General features: G+C 26.2%; 1 protein-coding gene across 1 annotated transcript in view; it reads left to right on the forward strand.

Moving 5' to 3' along the window:
- wkd (whacked) overlaps positions 1-20,330 on the forward strand; it is a 53,031-nt gene that overhangs the window by 14,781 nt on the left and 17,920 nt on the right. Inside the window, exons 3-6 of the mRNA XM_067277242.1 lie at positions 14,055-14,154; positions 14,346-14,453; positions 15,331-15,437; positions 19,222-19,402. Coding sequence (XP_067133343.1) covers positions 14,055-14,154; positions 14,346-14,453; positions 15,331-15,437; positions 19,222-19,402 — 496 coding nt within the window. The remainder of the gene's footprint in view (positions 1-14,054; positions 14,155-14,345; positions 14,454-15,330; positions 15,438-19,221; positions 19,403-20,330) is intronic.

Here is a 20,330-nt window from a genome sequence, read left to right on the forward strand (position 1 = left end):
TTTTTTCTTTAGTTTTTTTTTTATTTTTATTTTTTTTTCTTTGTGGTTTGATATTTGACCTAGGTCAGTAACTCTGCTTTTATTTTTAACCTGCTCTAAATTTTTTGTTTTTTTGTAGACTTAATTAGAATTATTCAAAAAGCATCCTTCTTATTCTTTGTATCATCCAAAAACTGTTAATAAAATTTTTATTAAAAAGCCTTCTATATTCTTATAAAACCTTAACTTTCTAATTAAGACTTAAAAATTAAGGTTGAAACAGTGTTATTCTCTATCCAGTGTAATTACTTGGAAGACATCATTAATTTTATTTTTAGCTATATAATTCAATGCTTATGTATAATTATTGATTTATTTCAAATTAAAAATATAAATTGTTATAAGGAGTGTATTTTGTTGTTTTATATATTATATAAAAAAGAAAATATTTAGAATATTTGACTCCTGTTTACTGTTCTTTAATTAAATTAAATTATGTATTATTAATAATTAGATTTGAGTTAAGTTTATACCATAAAACTACTCATTAGCATGCAATTAAATGCCATATAATTTGAATGCTAAATATTAGAGGTGTTACACTGTAATAATGCTTTAAATTAGAAAATGTTTTAAATTAAACTATTATTTGTACTAAATACATGACTTTTTTGTTACATTGGATTTTTCCATTTGAAGTAATAAAAGCAATTTATCAAACAAATCTAAAATTTAGAAATTTATAACATAGCTGTTAAATTTATGTTATTTTTGTTATATACTAAATCTGATTCTCAAATGATAGGAAATTTGTTTTTGAAAGGTTATCTTTAAGTTTGATTGGTTAAATTATCTTGTAACACTTTATGCATAGATTGACATATAACAATAGAAAATTTATACTTTGAGTGATATTTAATAATATAGAAAATTTTCTGAGGCTGTACATAAACCAAAATTAGTTCTGCAATATTAGATTCATTGACAGCAAGTATACTTTTTCTCAAGTTCTGTCTTCTGTACTTCTAATTTCTTCCTTGAAAGGATATTTATTGAAAAAAAGTTTTTTTCTTGACATGTACAGATCTGAATTTCCTATACTTTTTTGAAAAAATCCTATTCTGTTCCTAGTTTGTATAAATTTTTTTATTAACAGTCAAATCCATTAATACAAAGTTGAAGGGACTTAAAAAAATCAATACTGTATTAATGAAGTTTGTATTAAGCAAACTTTACAAAAGTCATACCGTTAAATGGCAAAAGCCCAAATTTTTTCCAGTTATTTAACTGGTTTTTCTTATTTGGATATGCCAAAATAATTAAACTTGTATGTTGTTCCAAACATACATTTTAGTGAGAAACAGTGGTTTCAACAAAAAGTCACATTACAGTGATTTGAGTTAAATGAGCGTGAGGATAAACATTTTTACAAATGTGACCAGATGTCTGAATGTGAGTACCACCAGTGGAACTACAAAGCCCATCACACCCAATTACAGGTTATTTTAAAAACTTGTATAAGTATTTTAAAATGTGTAATAAGTCCATTATGAAATTAATAGTTGTGTTGTATTTAGAGGACAAGGTTGAATCTTATAATCTGTGTACAAAATACCTTTTAGATGAATTTTACTATTAATGCATCTAATATTATTGTCATCTACAAAGACTCATTTTTATGGTGGAATGATTGTCTTCTTAAATTGGATGAGTATATCCTTCCATATGTAATAATTCCATACATCTACTGTGTATTTCTATAGTAAAATACATTTTTATGATACCTTTTATGGAAATAGGAATTATATTTTAAATTCTTGTTAACATGCTCCACAAAATCTTGGTTTTATCTGTAGTTATTTTTGTATCAGTTTCATATCTTCCAGAATGAAGTCATTTCATTTATTAATTTATTGGTGAATTATTTGCTTTTACTAAAATACAAACATATATGATTCCCAAATGTTGCCTACAATTTTTATTGAGGAATATCATCATTACTCAGCAATATTTGTTTGTGAATATACATTTACAAAAATAATCTTATCAAATAGAAATTTACCATGATATATTTTTTTAGAAATTTGATATTGATTAACAAGAGTTAGTTGAGACAGCAGGCTAAATTACATAACTTAATTTCATTATTTTTTACCCATTTTAACTATTTTCAACAGTTTCAAATAGATGTTTAGTGACTTAATATATGGCATTAATGTAGTAATAATGACCTTTGTTTTCACATTTACTAATTGTTTTTTCTTTTGTTAATTATTTCATCAAAGCATTTGATACTCATAATAAAAAGATGTTTACCATTATTTTATATTCTTTAACATTTAGAATGTATAAAATAATAATTTGACGTTGATATTCAATTAATTGCTTGGATTAAAATAAAAGATTTTATTTCACATAACTAATGATTTACACAAAAAAAGCATTATATCATTATTTTCAAAATGAAAGATATTATATTTCTTTGACTTTAAAGCACACCAAGATTTTGAAATAAAATTTTTCCATAAAAAAATTTAAGTGTAGCTATTTTAAGTAATAAAAAGTTAGAAAAGAAGTACAAATGCCATGAAATAGACAATGTTCAGTTGCTATACAATATTTATGCTTTTCTGTCTGTACAATAACTTTTAATGCTGCATGATAATTTCATCTTGAAAGCATTTTAACGTTTTTTTTTTTTTTAACATTTAAATGTTAAAAACTAAAACTTTTAAGATGACACTTTAAATGAGCTTTGTTGGTAATGACCAGAAAACCTCATTTAAACTGATGACTGTTGAGTAGCATTACAAAAAAATGATTATTATTGGTGCATTTATCATAAACAGACCACACCTTACGGTCAAATCTGTGATGAATGCTTATTATTATTATTATTTTTTAAATTTTGAATGTAAGGCTTTATTGATTATAAGACCTATCTCTGTTTTAGACAACTTAAAGTGAGTATAAAAACAAGCAAAATATATCTTAGAATTGGTGAAATACAGTAATGATAAATTTTAAAAGGAATAAAATAAATAAATTTTTCAATAATTTTAATTCTTATATAAGAATTAATGCCAATATTAACCTATTTTGCTTGTATATCTTTGCCTGTGTGCATGTGTAAAGTGCTTCATAATTTGTTATTTGTATTCAAGACACTATTTTAATTTAATTATCTTTTATTTAATCTAAATTTTATTAGCAAAACATTAAGACTGCTTTTTATTAATAAACATTAAACATATTTCATTACTTTGAAAAAAAAAAGTAAAAGGGTCTTTCTCAAACCCTGGGCCCCATATAAGCTCTCAATGGCCCTGTATGGAACTTTAAAGTAGGCAACCTCAAAATTAGTTATCAATGTTTTTCATATATCTAGTCACTTAGCAAGAATTAAACTAGTAGAGTATTTATAATGAGAACTAATAATGCAAAACCATTCCACATGGATGATTAGTAAGCAAAATTCTTTTTAGAATAATAATTAGGAACCTGTTACTAAAACAGCAGTAGCACAGGATATTGTTGAGAATATAATGATAAATAAGAGTATTCAGATTGTGTTAGTAGTAATAATTTTTATCTTTTTATTTTTGATTGATAATCTTTTAATTTTTATTATGTATTATATAAAATATTTATTGATTTTAGATATACAATAGGAAGCATCACTAGAAGTTCATGTATAGTTAATTGGGGCCTCCTGCCCCTAAGGTTTCCATATCTGGTCTTGTCTTTCATATATCTAACTCTATTCTCAAGATTAAGGATGGACAGGCAGATGACAGTGGGAATTTAAAGGTCTACAGTTTTTTAAATTGCAACCTAATGGTTTCAAGGTCATTAAAGGAGTTAATGTATTGAATAAGTTTGTTTATGTAAAAAGGGGATAAATGGATATTACGATTTAAAGAAAAGTATATTATGACAGTTTTATCTATGTTGATTTTAAAGTTGGAAAATTCAGAAAGCAAAGACATAAGGTTAGGGTCTGTTTGAAGAGCATAGAGATCATGGTTTTCCAATTTAATGTCATCTACATAGGCGATAGTAGTAGAATTAAGCTGACCTAAAATATTGTTGATATCAGCTGAAAAAAAATATGTATTTCAGGTTTTATTAATAATCCAATTACTCCTCTTCCATTTATTTATATAAAAATTTTTCATTTAATTTTTCTATTAACATTTACAGCTAAATTTTAAATTTAAAAGTCTTCATAAACATACTGTATTTTATCACATATAAGATGTAACTTTTGCTCAAAAAAAGGTTTAAAAATTTATTCTATATCTTATGAGAAATTGCAATTTTCCATAGAAAAATAAATATCACAAACAGCATTCAGTAGTCTCAGGTATCCTTTACCTCAGTGTTTCTCAAACTTTTTGGTCTGTGACCCCCCTTTTGCATTTAAAAATTTTAAAGGACCCCCAAGAATGAGTATGTGTAGAAAAACATCCCAGAGGTAGTGGGTCAATTTAAATTCAGGAGGAGTTAATTTCTTTTGTTTAATTAATCTATTCCATGTTGAAATTTTTCTCTGTCGCATGTCGCTTTGCATTGAATTTTTGTCAATGTTAAGATTAATGAAATTAAAAAAAAATATTTCTATATTTTTCACAAACAAAATAAATATATTGAAAAATATAAAAACAAAAAAAATTATATTTTGGAAAATAATCTAGTCTTGAAATGTTCCAATTCAGCACAACACAGTCCTCAGAAAAACAAGGAAAACTTACCACTCACGATGGGGAAAAGAGTCTCGTTCAAATACTGGCATGTCCTTAAGGACCCTTTCATGGTACCCTCCCAGTGCTGCCAGCTAAAAACACATATCAACTAAAATAATATCGGAGTATCCCTAGACATAGCCAAATATTGCAGTGCCACAGCACTAGCGGAAATTCAAATTTGCCGACTGAAACTCTTTCAGTTGATCGGTTTTTGGATAATCAATGCTCTACTGTATTTCTAACTGGACTTGCCTACAGACACAACGCTGCTAGCGAACACCGTTCCAAATGACAATGCTGTTCTATCATAGTTTAGGCGAAGAGTGGCACTCGGGAATTCCCCAATAGTGCACAAATTTATAAATATTATATTTGGGCTCGTATTTAAATATTTATACTATTTCTATTATTTATATGCACAATTTATTTAAATAAAAATTATTTTATATATTTTTGATTTCTATTATTTCTAAACATGAATCCTTAGTCAATTTATAAAATATTTGGAAAAAAATTAATCTGGCATCATTTTTTCAGCGACCCCCCCAATATTTTTCACGACCCCCACTTTGAGAATCACTGCTTTACCTGGTTCAACTCTCAAATAAAAATGCTATTGTTTAATTAATGATGATGATATAATTTTTCTCTGTAGTTAGGCAGCTTTTTCATGTATTCATGTAGAATATTTTAATGGTAAATTTTAACTGTAGAGGATTTACTTTAAACTTTTCTTTTCTCTGATAAATAAGAGTGCATTCTAATTTTTTTAAACCCGAATACAGTAAAAAACTTTCTTCCAGGTGGCAAAGACATGAACACAAAGGCACAGATAGTTTTTAAATACACTAAATGCTTTTTACTAAATATTCTATGTAAAATGGTGATGAGTCATATGTCTGCATCTAATAAGCCATAAAATACAGTATCTGCTGTGAGATGTTCTCCAATACTCTGATATATTACTTATTTGTATATCAGGGCAGAAATCCTGATACACAAATAAGTAACATTGCGTTTTTTTCTTCTGAACATTTAAAAAATTCAACTCTGTATATGACTATTCTGTTTATTATTCTTGATAAACCTAACAATGGGTATAATTAAATATTTAAAAAAATATATTTTATATCTTTCACTTACTTTTTAATAACTGTTCTATTTCTTATCACTAATAAACAGTGACATTACTAATATCATATTCAGATAAAGTATAATTACAATAAAATTGCTGATAACAAAAGTAAATAATGAATTACAAGATTTACAACATCATAATATTAATAATAAAAATTCAAACTTAGCATGTAGTTATTGACATATAATTGGAATTGGCTACATGATTATGCTATAGTTCAAATTTTATAAACTTTCTATTTGTTTATGCTGAAGCTATAAATTTTTAAAAACATCAAGTTTGTTGTCTGCCATTCTACCTATTTATTAAAGTCCAATATGAGATTAAGTAAAGTAAATGTTTATTAAAGTGAAATGTCTTTTATAAAACACATTTTGAAGTATTTTCCATTATTTCACAATGAGCTTCAGTTAAATTTGTATGATATACAGTATTTGAAAACACAGACACAGATGAAAGTATAGTGATAAACTTAATAAAGTTTATAATTGTGTAATAATTAATGTTCCCAATTCTTTTTTAAATCCTAAGTTTTTTATCCAATCCAATATATATTTATAAGATAATAAAATTGTTAATCTTGATCTTATTTATGAAGTTCTGTTAATTTTCATAGGTTTAATATACAGTAAGTCATTTATAAAATATGCTGTTCAGATAGATAAATTTTATGTAGAAAACAAATTAAATAATGTTGCTTAATAATGATTATGGATTAACTTTATATTGAATTAATTGAACATTTAACAATATGAATGAATTTAACCACAAGCTGCATATGACAGTCACTTTGATTAGTTTATTCTTCTTATTCTGTGCATTTTAACAAAGCAAAATGAAGTAGATCATGTTAGATTGATTTTCTGCGAACAGATTCAGCTAGGGACAGATTTGATTTACTGCAACGGAACATTCAACTGATGATTATGACAATGTCACTCGTCACTCACAATCAATTCCAAATTTTGAATTGATATTGTTCCTGTGTTAAAATAGATTTTATTGGCATCCTTCAACTAGTACTTGTAAGATTATTTCATTATTTTAAATTTGTTCATTTAGCTATTCAGAAAATAAATTTCATTTTATACGAGCTTTCTCTTAATGCATAAAAGTTGTTTGTGGATTTTAATTGTAAAATTTTTTACTGAGTTTTGAATATAATCAAAAATATTTTTAATGTTTAAATTGATAGGATTCTTCTCTATAAATTGTTAAGATCATAACATGAGTTTGTGTCTTGAGTTTTTCAAAACTTCTTGTAAGCAGAGTATTTAAATATTTCGTTTTTAAATAATTAATTGTTAAAATAGTTTATATAAATCTTTCTTCAAAAGTGCTTAAACTTATTTAATTTTCCTTCATTTAGCTTATTGTTTGGTATATTGTACTAAAAATGTTATTTCAGCAACTTTTTAGTGCTGTTTTGCCAAATTTATCACAGCAACTTCTATGTATTATAACACACTTATTTTTTTAAGTACTGTACTTTCAACAAAATGCACAAAATACTTAAAAAGAAGAATGTTATAATTCACGGAAATCGTCGTGATAAGTTTGGCAAAACAGCTGAAATAACATTTTAATTTAATTTTATTCGAAGCTAAATACATCTGAAATTTTCCTTTTATTTCTTTTATTAAGTTTTAACTGTCCATTTATTAAATTTAGGATGAGGTCATGTTAACAATTGGAACGTATTTTCTTTTTTATTTTTATATACACGTGATAAAATTTTAAACGAACCGTATCAGAAAATCATTTTTCATGCCGAATTGCGTATTTTATTTTATTTTTTAAATTATGATTTAATAAAATTAATATCCGGGACGATTTGTCATTCGTTGAATGCTCCAAACACTTCAATATTGGAACGAGTCTGGCATGACTTGATGACAAATACTCTCGGGATTTTCAATTAAATTGCCTTTATTTTTCTAGTCCAGTACGTCTTTTCATCGAAAGGAAGCCTGTTTATAACTTGAGAATATTTTTGTTGTATCGCCATTGTAATATCGAATCAGGGCGTTAACCACGTTGTAATTCACGTGTTTTGCATGAATGATTTGTGTAGCTATCTGGATAGCTTCGACTCGACTTTACTGAAAACATTCGACATTTGAATTAAATTTCGTTAAGAAAGCTCGATTTAGCCATTTACATTAATAAAAACGTACAATTGTAGATAAATATTTCACGAACACGGTCGTGTTATGAATATAAAGTTATATGACGTGAGTGCTAATAAATAGAGGGCTAATTTAAGATTATTATTGCGTTTGAATTAATTAGATTTGATAGTAGAGTATGGAAGTTAATTAGATAAAATTGTACGTTTGATCTTTCGGCACGGTTTTTTTATATTCTCACATTGTAAATAAATTATTGGCAACATGTTTTACGCGAGGAAATGACCAGAATAGTAATTACATTACTAGAAACTGGATTTAATTAATATGTTAATTATTTAATTGATTTATATTAAATGCTAACTTTGTTTAATTTCCGTTAAGTTTTTTTTTTTGGTATGTTTTAAAATAAAAAAAGCTACAAATTGTTAGTTTTTCTAACATATTTCAAAAACATTTCACTTATAAAAAAAATACGTCAGTGGAATTTTTTAATCTCTGCTATTTTCTCTGTAATGCTACACTTATTTTAACACAATCAAAGTCGAATTTCGAATTTCGTTCCGCTGTACGGTTAAAAAAATTCTCTTATTTTATATAATAGAGGTTTTGATTTATATTATACGCAATAAAAATTTTTATGCGTTATATAGTAGGTTGCAGATTCGGCATAACGACTTTATATACTGGAATCCCACTCCAAAACGTCCGTCATAAGAAGCCGAAATAAGTGGTATAAATAATGTATAAGTGGAAATTTCGCAATTGTTCTCGAAATATCGTCATCAGTTTTTGTTCGTGTATTATTATTATTATTATTATTATTATTTTGTTTTGTTTGGATGGACTTTTTATTTTCAATGACGTGAAGCAACGTCATTGAAAATAACCTAGAAACGACAATTGGAAGTGTAATATAATAAATAGTAATTGTGCTACTCTTCCTCCAGATTAAATGAGGAACATTTCAAATTTCCGAAATCTGAATCATTTTTTCTTTTTTTTTTACAAAAGGATATAACAATATTAATTACAATATACGATGTATATATATAATATATGAATATAGCTTATGACCTACTCGTAAAAAATATGCAATAATGTTCTACATAAAATATCTCGATGTCGCAAAAAGTAAAAAAAAGAAGTATGGATGCCGTATAAAGTACAATATTTACTATATTGTAGCTGTAATTTATAAATACTTTTTTAAAAAATTCATTAATTTTTAAGTTATCATTTCTTGTGTGTTTGTGCTCTTTCTTCTGGATCGATTACGTTTTCGTATTATCAATGACGCCGCGAGCGAGGCGTCATTGATAATACGAAAACGTAATCGATCTTGAGAAATAGTATTAAAATGTCAAATAGTTAACATTTCCTGATTTCGCTCTCTCATATCTATATAGTCGCGAAGTAAGATTATTATATAATGGAGATAGCCTTGGATAATGATTAAAGTTATTGTGTCAAAAACTCGTAACTCATTTAAATAGACGTCTTAATTTGTTTAACTGGGCGAAATTTTTAAATTAGTGAAATTTTGTTTTGAAGTAGTTCGGCTTAAATAAGAATATATCTATATTTGAAGTAGATGTTCTTTGAAATTGACATAATTAATAATTTGCGATATCTGCTTAAAATCTGAAGTGGGCGTTATTGTTAACCGATACTTAATCAAATAATAGTTTATGAACATTTGTATTTCGTAAAATGTGAAATTTTGAAGTGTTTTTTTTTCCCGTAATTTTTCAATAAAGAACGTTGCAATAATTGTAAAAAAAGACTTAAATTGACGCATTAATCGAGTTGTTCAATATTTGTTTTTCTTTCATTTAAAAATTTTTTTTTTATTGTGATAACTCTAGATGATAATTTTTATAAAATTTTCTTTTGTGATTTTCTAGTATTTGCTTAAGAAATAAATTTTACTTTTTAAAGTTTTTTTTACGTTTTATATTTGATAATGCAATATTACTTTGCTATTTATTGCTTAGGTAGGTTTATTTTTAATGCAATTATTAATTTATATATTGCAATTGTGAATATGAAGGGGAGGAAAAATATATAGATCAGTATTGTTAGCTAAGGAAAACCAGAAAATTTCAGCACATTTTTATGGGGATAAAAAAAAAACACTAAAAGTAACTGAGTGTTTTTATAGAATATAATAAAACGTTCTATGAAATATATGATTGTCAAAAAACTATTTTTAAAAAATGTAAAATCTTTTGTATATGTTGTTTATAATTATGAATTTCTATATAAAGTGCATTAACACTTTTATATTAAAACTATTAAGTGTAATTTTTTCAGTGTTTATTTTCATTGTTTATATCATTTATAGTCAATTATAGAAAATTATTTTATCTTTAATTGCATAATTTGATAGGCATATCATTAAAAAAAGAATAATCAAAATAAAAATGCATCATAAATTCAACCATATTGCTCATTATTAATATAATTCACTTTGTCCTAATTTTTTCCTGCTTTTGTACAGTACATTAGAAATAAGTAGGTAATCAGACTGACTTCTATTTTCCAAATAAAGAAGTAAATGAGATCATTTAGAATGTAAACAAAACCTTGTTTGTTTCTGTAATAAATATTTAAACTATGTGGTAATTTTAATTCTCTAAAATATTTCAGAAATATGTTTAAATTAAAAAATATATTTTAAACTTTTAAGTAAATTATTTAAATTTTTTAATATTTAAACTAAAAACATGAATGTTGGTCCTTTATAATTATTTTACATTTTGGTTATTATTTACATTTTTGGGTAAGTAAATATAAACATTGCAATATTAATGTGTACAGGTATTCCTTGCTTAATGTGGGTTTTGATTAACATGCAAAATTAATTGAAGCAATCAGGGCTGGCGTGACCTTTTGCGGGGCTTGGTTCAAAAATTTTGTGGAGCCAGAATACACATTCAAATCCTATACTTAAATTTCACAATAAGGAATTATTATTATAAGTACAAAGAATGTTATATATATTTTTTGTAAGATGAATATTACATTATTTTTCGCCACAAAATCTTTGATTACATCATCAAAATTGAGTTTGCTACTTTGCTTTCTATTGACAGAATAGCCAGCGATAATAGCCAGTCTTGGCTTATTGATGATCGAAGATAATTTTTTTAGTTTCAACCATGAGGAACTACGTTCAGCTGAAGCCATAGTTACTGGCGTAGTTAATATTATTTGTAATGCAATTGATAAATTTGGGTATGCTTCCGAAAGATTTTTTTTTATAATGTATTTCATTGATTAGTGGATTATTCGATTGCATTTTCCACACATATCTGAATATTCAATCTGCTATACGAAGGGTTCTGCAAAATGTCTGAGTTTTTGTAGATTGCAAGGCCTTTCAAAATGCAAGGCTGGGTTCCGGCAAATGTGCTGAACCTGCCTCACGCTGCCCCTGGCAGCAATCCCTTATTATACGTGGCAGAAGTTTTAATTAATGTGGCTTTAGCAGCTGTGTTTATATAGCATAGATGTGTTTTTCTCAGCAAATAAGGTGTAGTGAATTTTTTATTTTCATTTGTTAAAATAAAAATATTTGTTGTTAACTGAAAATTTGTTTGGTTGATTACCAAGGTACAACTGTACTTGATTAATGCAATTTTAATATATGCGGTAGCATCAAGAGATTAATTAACAACGTTAATCAAGGGATACCTGTATTTCTTAATTGTAATAAACTATAAGAAAAGAAAATTATTATTGTGCTATTTATGGAATATGAATAATCAGATAATTATTTTATAAATTTTACTGAGGCTAGAAGTTAAACTGAATATAAAGTTGCTGTATTCAGATTTAAAGACTCTTGTTAATCTATTTATATCAGAATATGTAGCTTAAAAACTTTAATCTTAAGGATAAAGTATTTCATGCTGACTAGCATAAATCATTCTTTTAGTTTAATGTTATGTAAATCCCACTTGTACTAATAAAATTTTGTTTTATTTATTTAGGCTTACTGCCATATCTTGTAACTTAGTGATTTTAAGAATTTAATTCTAACTTAAGCTAGAAAAGTAATGACTTAAATAGGATCATAATACAGAACTTCAAGATTATGATGAAATATTTATTCATTTATTTGAAGAAAAACTGTTTTTTTCTTTTTTTGATAATCTGGTTTAAATTTTTTAAGGACCATCATTTGATCATTAATCATCTTTTGTCATTTGCTATATAATAATTTCTTATTTAATTAATATTAATATATTGGCGATATTGAAGGTTTGTTGTTGTTGTTCTTAATATATTTATCTGATATGCAAAAATTAGATAAAAAGTTTTTCTTCAAATCCACTTTTGTTCTAGATTTAATTTGAAAATTGCACCTTATTGACATTTGTTAAATATATTAATAAATATTTTTCATGGGCAGTTTTTTTATATTTTTAAACATTTTTATATATTTGTAATTTGAATATTTTTGATTTGCTTATTGCCAAGTTTAAATTAATCAAAATAATAATTACTAAATTTTAATTGCTTGAATAATGGTAATAGGTTTCTGCATTTACTGCTTTAAAAATTTCTATCAACAAATTTAATTTGGTTAAAAATAAAATGTTTAAATGAGCAATATTAAGAGTCAAGGTAATGTTATTGTGAAGTAAAATCATAACTATATTAATGTACAAGAATGAGAATGTGTTAATTTTGAATTATTTCTTATTTCATATATTTTTCAATTCTATTTAGAGCAATTTTGAAAATACTTACCAGCATTCTATATGATACCTTAAATTATTACCTCTGGAAAAAGGGATGATCGGACAGGAGTCTGGATAACATAGTTGGCAATGCAACTGCATGGCAAGCAGAGTTGCAAATTCAAGTCCCTCTCTGGGTTCTAAATATTCTGAAATAAATTAAACTTAATGATTACGAAAAAATTTAATTTTTAATTAAGAGATAGCTTACCTTTAAACAAATTGCTACCAGCCTATCTCTAAACAAATTTCTTTGGTTTTGATTAAGTAGCCCTAAAATATAGCTTGATAAAATTCAGCAGACCATTTGCCAATATCTTACAGCTCAAAAAAATATCTTAAAATTTGGTTATAATTGATTTCTCTGAAAATGAAATCTTTAAGGTCATTTTAAGACAATATCTTCATTGAATATATATGTGTGTATATATATATATATATACATACATACATACATAGAGTAAAATTATAATGTGTATGTGACTAATGTTAATGCAAGATTTATAAATAAGGAGAGAACTTAAATTTTTAAAAATCTCATTTGGTGAAGTCTGTTCTACTGGCCTTGTCCAAGATCTAATATTTTTATGGTCCCTAAGACTTAATACTTTTAAAATGTTCCTTGGTAAAAATGAAAAATTGACTTCTTTTTAGTATATAAGGATAACAACTTTGATCTTTTTTTTCCATAGATGAATTTTAGAGAACTTCAATTAAATACTTGGATTCTTTTTGAAAAAAATCAATTTCAAAGTCTTGAACATTTTAATTATTTCACTTGCTCTTAAATATTGAGTATGTATTTCTGAATGCTTGTATTATTGAAAATTTAATCATTTTGAGATAACTGAGAATTTTCTGTTAAGATCTCTGCAATAGAATTCTTACTAGCCTTTAAATTATATATTTTGAACAAATTATCAGTACTAAAAATGCTACAAAAGAAAGTCAAATTTAAGTTAAATTTAATACAAAATACTTAGCAGAATGGAAAAAGTTGAAGTTAATTATTCATATTAATAAATTTATTTAACAATATTCTAAGTAATTAATAAATTATTTAATTATTATAGAGATGCATTAAAGTTGTTAATGTATTTAATTATTTTGTATTAATGGAACTTTAATTTAGTTTATTGAACTTCTATGCTATGTAAATAACTGAAGTTTATTGCTACAGTAGATTGATTTTTTAAGTTTTAGGTTTTTCTACACATGTTTTTCATAATTAAATTTAGTAAAAGAATTTTTGCAAAATTTATTTAATTAAAAAGTGTTATAATTATATACATTTTGTTTGAATTTTCAGACTTGTTGGTTTACCTGTAGAAGTGTTAAGGAAACGAGAATTAAAATGGTTAGAGATGTTGGAAAATTGGGAACGTTTCATGATCAAAAGATATAAAAAGGTAATGTGAGTGTGTGTTACGCCACAAAGAAAATATAATAAAAGTCAATGTAATAATTAAAATTGAAAATTAACTTCTTAATTATCTATTTAGAAACTGTAAGTTGTTGTTAATTTTGCATAATATAATATTTATAGACATTTATTTTAATTTTCCTAGCTGGTTTTAATTTTTAAATTAATGTTTAATAGGTGCGTGATCGTTGTCGAAAAGGAATTCCACCAGCTCTTAGAGCCCGGGCTTGGCAATACTTATGTGGAGGAAAGTATTTAATGGAAAATTATAAACACAAATTTTTGGTACAGTTATTTTTTCTTAATGTAGAACAGTCATGAGCAACCTGTTGTCCCAGACTGAGTGCAGTCTGTGAAGTCCTTATATGCATCTCTAGGACTTTGGCAACATAATTTTGTTTTCTGCCTTGTGGTATTATGCAACCCTCATTAGGCTGATGTTTATGACAAAGAACATTCAAATTAAACTTGACCAGTGAAGAGATGACAGTAAACTATATATTACTAGTTTGTATATCGTTAGCATATATCAGGTCATCAACCTTTCGGCAGTGTTGCGCTGAACCTAAGTTAGTGTTATTCTGGGTGCCGACACGACTTTACCAGTTGTGTTAAATATATAATTAAAATTGGTCTGGTTATAATGGACTTAACTTCAAAATTATATATTTTTAAGTTGTAAGAACGTAATTCAATTAACATGTGAACCGCATGCACAACACAGATAGCAACACAGAGTGTAAATGCAAATATACAAACAAGAGATTTTTTAATGTATCATAGCCTACAGTATAGGCCCTACACTGAACTATGGTTTCCATTTAAATGTGTAATTAATAATTAAAATATAATTTTTATCACATTTCTATTCAGAGTGCCACTGAAAATTGTCCTGTGTGCCATGTTTGGCACATGTTCCATAGGTTGCCGACCCATGGCATATATTATTTTAGTACCTAGTATACTAATGGTTATGAAGCATTTGGTACTTGGCAGACTTAAAGCTTGATACTTCATAATTAAAAAAAAATGTATGCAGCTTGCTAGAAATCTATAAATTTTATGACCCCATCTATAAAAGGTTGCTCATCACTAATTTAGAAGCTATAATGTAAAATTTCTTAAATTTTTAGTTTAAAAATTTCATAAATTATTTTAAAAGGAGTTGGATACACAACCAGGAGATCCTAGATGTGTAGATGATATTAAAAAAGATCTTCACAGGCAGTTTCCTTTACATGAAATGTTTTCTAATCGGCATGGTCATGGGTAAGTCTCTAGATTCACAAAACATTACTATATTGAGTAACTATAGTGGTTCATTCCACTACATAATAAATGATCAAAACAATTTCCATTTTTTAAATCTAATGTTTAATTCTTATACTAAATGTGTTTCAAAGTTAACAAATAATAAACTACACAAAGAACTTTTTTACTCTGCAGCCATTTTTAGCATTTAACTCTGGGGCATTTGATTTCATTTTTCTTGAAAAATGTCATTAAAGATGACCAAAAACATTTGAATTAGCAATAAAAATGGCTGCAGAGTAAAAAGGTTCTTTGTGTAGTTTATTATTTGTTATGCAAAGCAGTCTGTGAAGAGTTTAAAGAGTGTTTCAAAGTTATTGACTAAATTTCTTTCATTAAAATATTTATTGTTATTTAAATTATCAAATGGATAGTGTTTGAATTAAAACAGATTTTAAAACAAATTTTTATGCACTCTTCTGGTTTTATACCAATGAAAAAACTTGAATAATAAATAAAATTAAATTTTAGATATAACATAAGTTTTAATTAAACATATACACAGTTAGGAAACCACTTAATTTAACTATTGTAACTGTAAATTGTATTTCTGGGTTTATAAACAAAATAAAAAAAAAAAGATGTTCATTAGAGTAGATTAAAATTATTATATCCACTTATTAGTCAGTCATTTCTAAGTTAATTTGTTAACTCTCTCTCTCTCTCTCTCTCTCTGTATATACTGTATATATATATATATATATACACACAGTAATACCTCTGTTTTCGTTGACTTTGGTTATCATCGGTTTTGGTTTTCGTCGATTCTTTTTGCGAAAAATTTGTCTCAGTTTTCATTGATTGCCTCAGATTTCGTCAGCATGCCCAAGTGACCTCGCTGCTAATTTTGTGAAAACAAAGGGCAACCCATGTGTTTTCTGGCTCAGTGTGGCATTATTTCTCATTCTGTGAGCATTACCCTGCCATTGGCCAACGTTTCCGTTCCCTGAACAGTGGGAGTTCGGTTGTGGGTTTGCGCTTTGCTAGGACAGGCTGCTCACGGAGTTTTCCAGGTTTTCTCCACATCTGTAATGACAATAGGGGCCAGTTAACCTTAAACGGACTTCCCGAAAGGCATTATTCCCTGCAATACGACCATGATAAATGCATATAACTACTATTACATTACAGTTATGTCACACTTTACCACGGGACGATATAGGCTAGAAGTTTATGTCCAATTAGCTTCTACAAGACAAGACATTACCCCGTGCGTCTAGCCAAACAATTCCATTGCTTTCCTTTAGATTAGACTTTTATGTTAATTTCTTATTGCTTTTAGTATTTAATGCTATATTAATTCTCCATAAAATGTGTTTTTGGTATGTGTTTTGGAGTGTCTAGAACGAATTAATTGGATTTACATTGATTCATATGGAAATAATTGCCTCAGTTTTCGTCGGTTTCGGACTTTGCTGATTGTTTTTGGACGGATTATCAACAAAAACTGAGGTATCACTGTGTATATATATATATATAAATAAATGAGGTTATTTGTTTGTTTGTTTGCTATACACTCCAACTGTTCAACCAAATGCTAGTTACATTTTACATATTTTTAACTTAGGTTATGTTGTACATTCCACTCTAAAATATCAATTGCATTTCTATAAATCAGTTACTTTCTATCTACATTCAATTTGATGATTTACATGTAGTGCCATCTATTGACAAAAAATTTAACAAAGTAATAAACTAAATATAATTCTTATAAAAAAGAATATAATTTAAAAATATATATATTATATTCAGTTAATTACTGTGACAATGATATAGCATGAAATAGATGCATTATATCACTGATACAGGTAGCATATAACACTTGCCTTCATGGAATCAAAAATGTTACCCTGTGAAAAGTCGTCATCATCAATCAAGTATTCTTTAATTGTAATAGGCATAACCTGTTACAAAGGGAGTTATGTTTTCAACAATCAGTTCTTCTCAATTAATCAATACAAATTTTTTAACATAATTATACAAATTATAAATTGTACTTAATGTTGCCACATGAAACATAATGTACAGTACATCGCACTTTCTGTAAAACATTTCTTTAAACACAATAGATCAAATTTTTTCCTGATATCGTTAGCCTTTTCACATACACATAACAAATGAAATTTTGAGAAGTCCATGTTACATCTTGGACACAAATTACTAGTATACACATATAATTTATTGTCTGTCAATATAACATCGCTATTGAGACGGAGTTGAATAAAGAACCTCTTCACATTGAAAGATAAATTAGATACCATATAGCTATTTATATTAGGGAAGGTCAATATTGTGCTGTACCACTTCGATGAAATTTGTAACCGAATATCTTCTATATCTTGAAACAATAAATTTTCCAATACATTTTGGGTTAATTGGTTACATAAGTCTGTGAAAAGTCTATAGTAAGTATATAAATATTTAATTTTCCACATCTAACAACTCAGGTTTTTTTCATTTCTGAACAGGTACTTTCTTAATTCTAATAAGTGCCCTTTAGTAGCTGAGAGGATAAAACTACCAAACACTTGTAATTAGTTAGTTGTGGGTTTGGGCATGATCAACAAGCTGGCCATGGAGTTTCTTATGTAAGGGCTTATCACCAAGTGACCAATCTAACACATTTAAAAATTTTTTATTCTTCTAATGTACACAATTTAAATAATTTTTAAAATGCATTAGATTGGGCACTTGATGTGATAAACCCTTATGTAAAATAATTTTCATAGTTATATAAATCAAATACTATAATATAATATATAATAGAAGGGTTAGAAGTATGAAAAAATCTAATAAGCTTAATGTTTGTTCTTATTTTTTGCCCAGGTAATGCTGGGTTTACCTAATAGTTTTATAATATATTTCAAGTTTTATAATTGGATACAAGGGCTTTGTTGACAAAATATTGGGTTAGAGTTCCAAAAATTGATAGTGTGTAAATGTGCTACTAGTGAAAAATTTAAATTTTCTAAAATGTAAAATTCAGTTGTATTTTTCTTATTTGGTATATCATATTAGTGAAATAATTACTATAATTGTGATTTTTTTTTAATAAATGGTTTAATGAAAATCTATTAATTTTTTAAAAATATTATATTTTAATAGTTAAACTGATTAATTTTTATTTTTGTTTTGTATTATAGCAGTTTAAAAATCCAAATACCAAAAAAATATCCAGTTAAAAAGATGTCCCAGACATTTTTTAAACAGAATATTTTTTTACGATTTTACTTTTTAAAGTACAATGTTTAGAATTTCAGTTGACTAGAACACATTTTGGCATTCTTCATTTCTAAAACTTACTGATTATCCTCGTTGCTGCTAATGTTTTAATGTATTCTTAAATAGGAAAGCATAAAAGACTTTTTACTTGTCTTTCTTTTCTCCATTTTTGTAAAAGTAAAAAATATTTTAAAAATTTTACTATAATATACTTTGACTTGAGTATCCATATATTTTTTTTCTTTTAAATTTTAATTTTTATAGATACCCTTTTAAAAGCAAGTTTATTGAAATAATAATTGTAATGTGTTTTTTCTCAATGTTTTGTAGTTAATTATTTTTTGTTTCAAACTAAAGAAAGTGATAGGCTTTATACTAAAATTTTTAAACTTTTACATTTTAAAAGTTTTGATATTGGAGTTTTTATTATAACAAAATTTAAAAAAAAAATTAATTGGATGTTTATCACATTTTAACAATCTGATAATTTGATGTACTAATATTTAAAATTTTTTTACAGGCAAGCCGATTTATTTCGCATATTGAAAGCATATTCGATCTTTAATCCTGCAGTAGGATATTGTCAAGCCCAAGCTCCTATTGCTGCCACTTTGTTAATGCATATGCCTGCAGAGCAAGCATTTTGGTGCCTTGTTGCTATTTGCGAAAAATATGTTCCTGGTTATTATAGTCCTGGCTTAGTAAGTTAAATTTATTTTGCTAAAATTTTGGTAATGTCTTCATATTATTTTTTAATAAACATTCATTAAAGCATATATTTACATATGTAAAAATATGTTTTAATATATGCATCAAGAACCTTGAAGGCTTTTTGAAGTTTAATAATTTCTAAATAAATGCAAATTCAGCATTGTTTGTCTTGTATAGAGAATGCTGAATTTAACAATGTTTAGACTGATAATTTTAATAAAAGTTTTGAGAATTCTGTTTCAATACTCAGTACTCACTAATTTCATACTTAATTTATTTTAAAGTTTAAAAATTAGTGATTGCTATAAATTAACTTTCTTTTTCTAGCATTAAATAAGAATGCAATAAATGTATTGAAACTTCTTATTTGTGAAAAATTATTAATTTATGAAATATACAGTATATTCCTTTTCAGTTTAACTCTGATTCAATTGTTATTGCAAACAACAGTTAAATATTTATTATTTGTGTTATGTATAAAGAATTTTAAATATTCAAACTTTCTAAAAAGCATCTAATGTTTTCTTTTGTACAATTTTATCAGAGATAGAAAGTAAAAGTTCAATGCTTATAAAATTGCATGTTATGAGGAACTGGCCATTTTGCTTATTGCAAAAAATAAACAGCATAAAACAAAAAAATAACTATTTTTATATCTTGAAGTTTGAAACAAGAGTTAACTTAAGCGTAACTACAATTTATTATATATTCTGAATTTTTCTCATCATTAAAAAATGATTGCTAATCAGTCCAATAATCATCCATCTGAAAATTAGACTAAATTTTTTTATTTTGAGCATATTTTCAATGTCACATCAAATTCAACTTATTTTCAAATGAAAACCTATATTTTTGTAGCAGCTGCTGAATCTACATGAAGTAACAAATAACTTTTGCCTGAAAGATTTTTCTGTTTAT

This window comes from Centruroides vittatus, unplaced genomic scaffold (assembly GCF_030686945.1).
Source record: "Centruroides vittatus isolate TY-2023 unplaced genomic scaffold, ASM3068694v2 contig_738, whole genome shotgun sequence".
Classification (NCBI taxonomy): Eukaryota; Metazoa; Arthropoda; class Arachnida; order Scorpiones; family Buthidae; genus Centruroides; species Centruroides vittatus.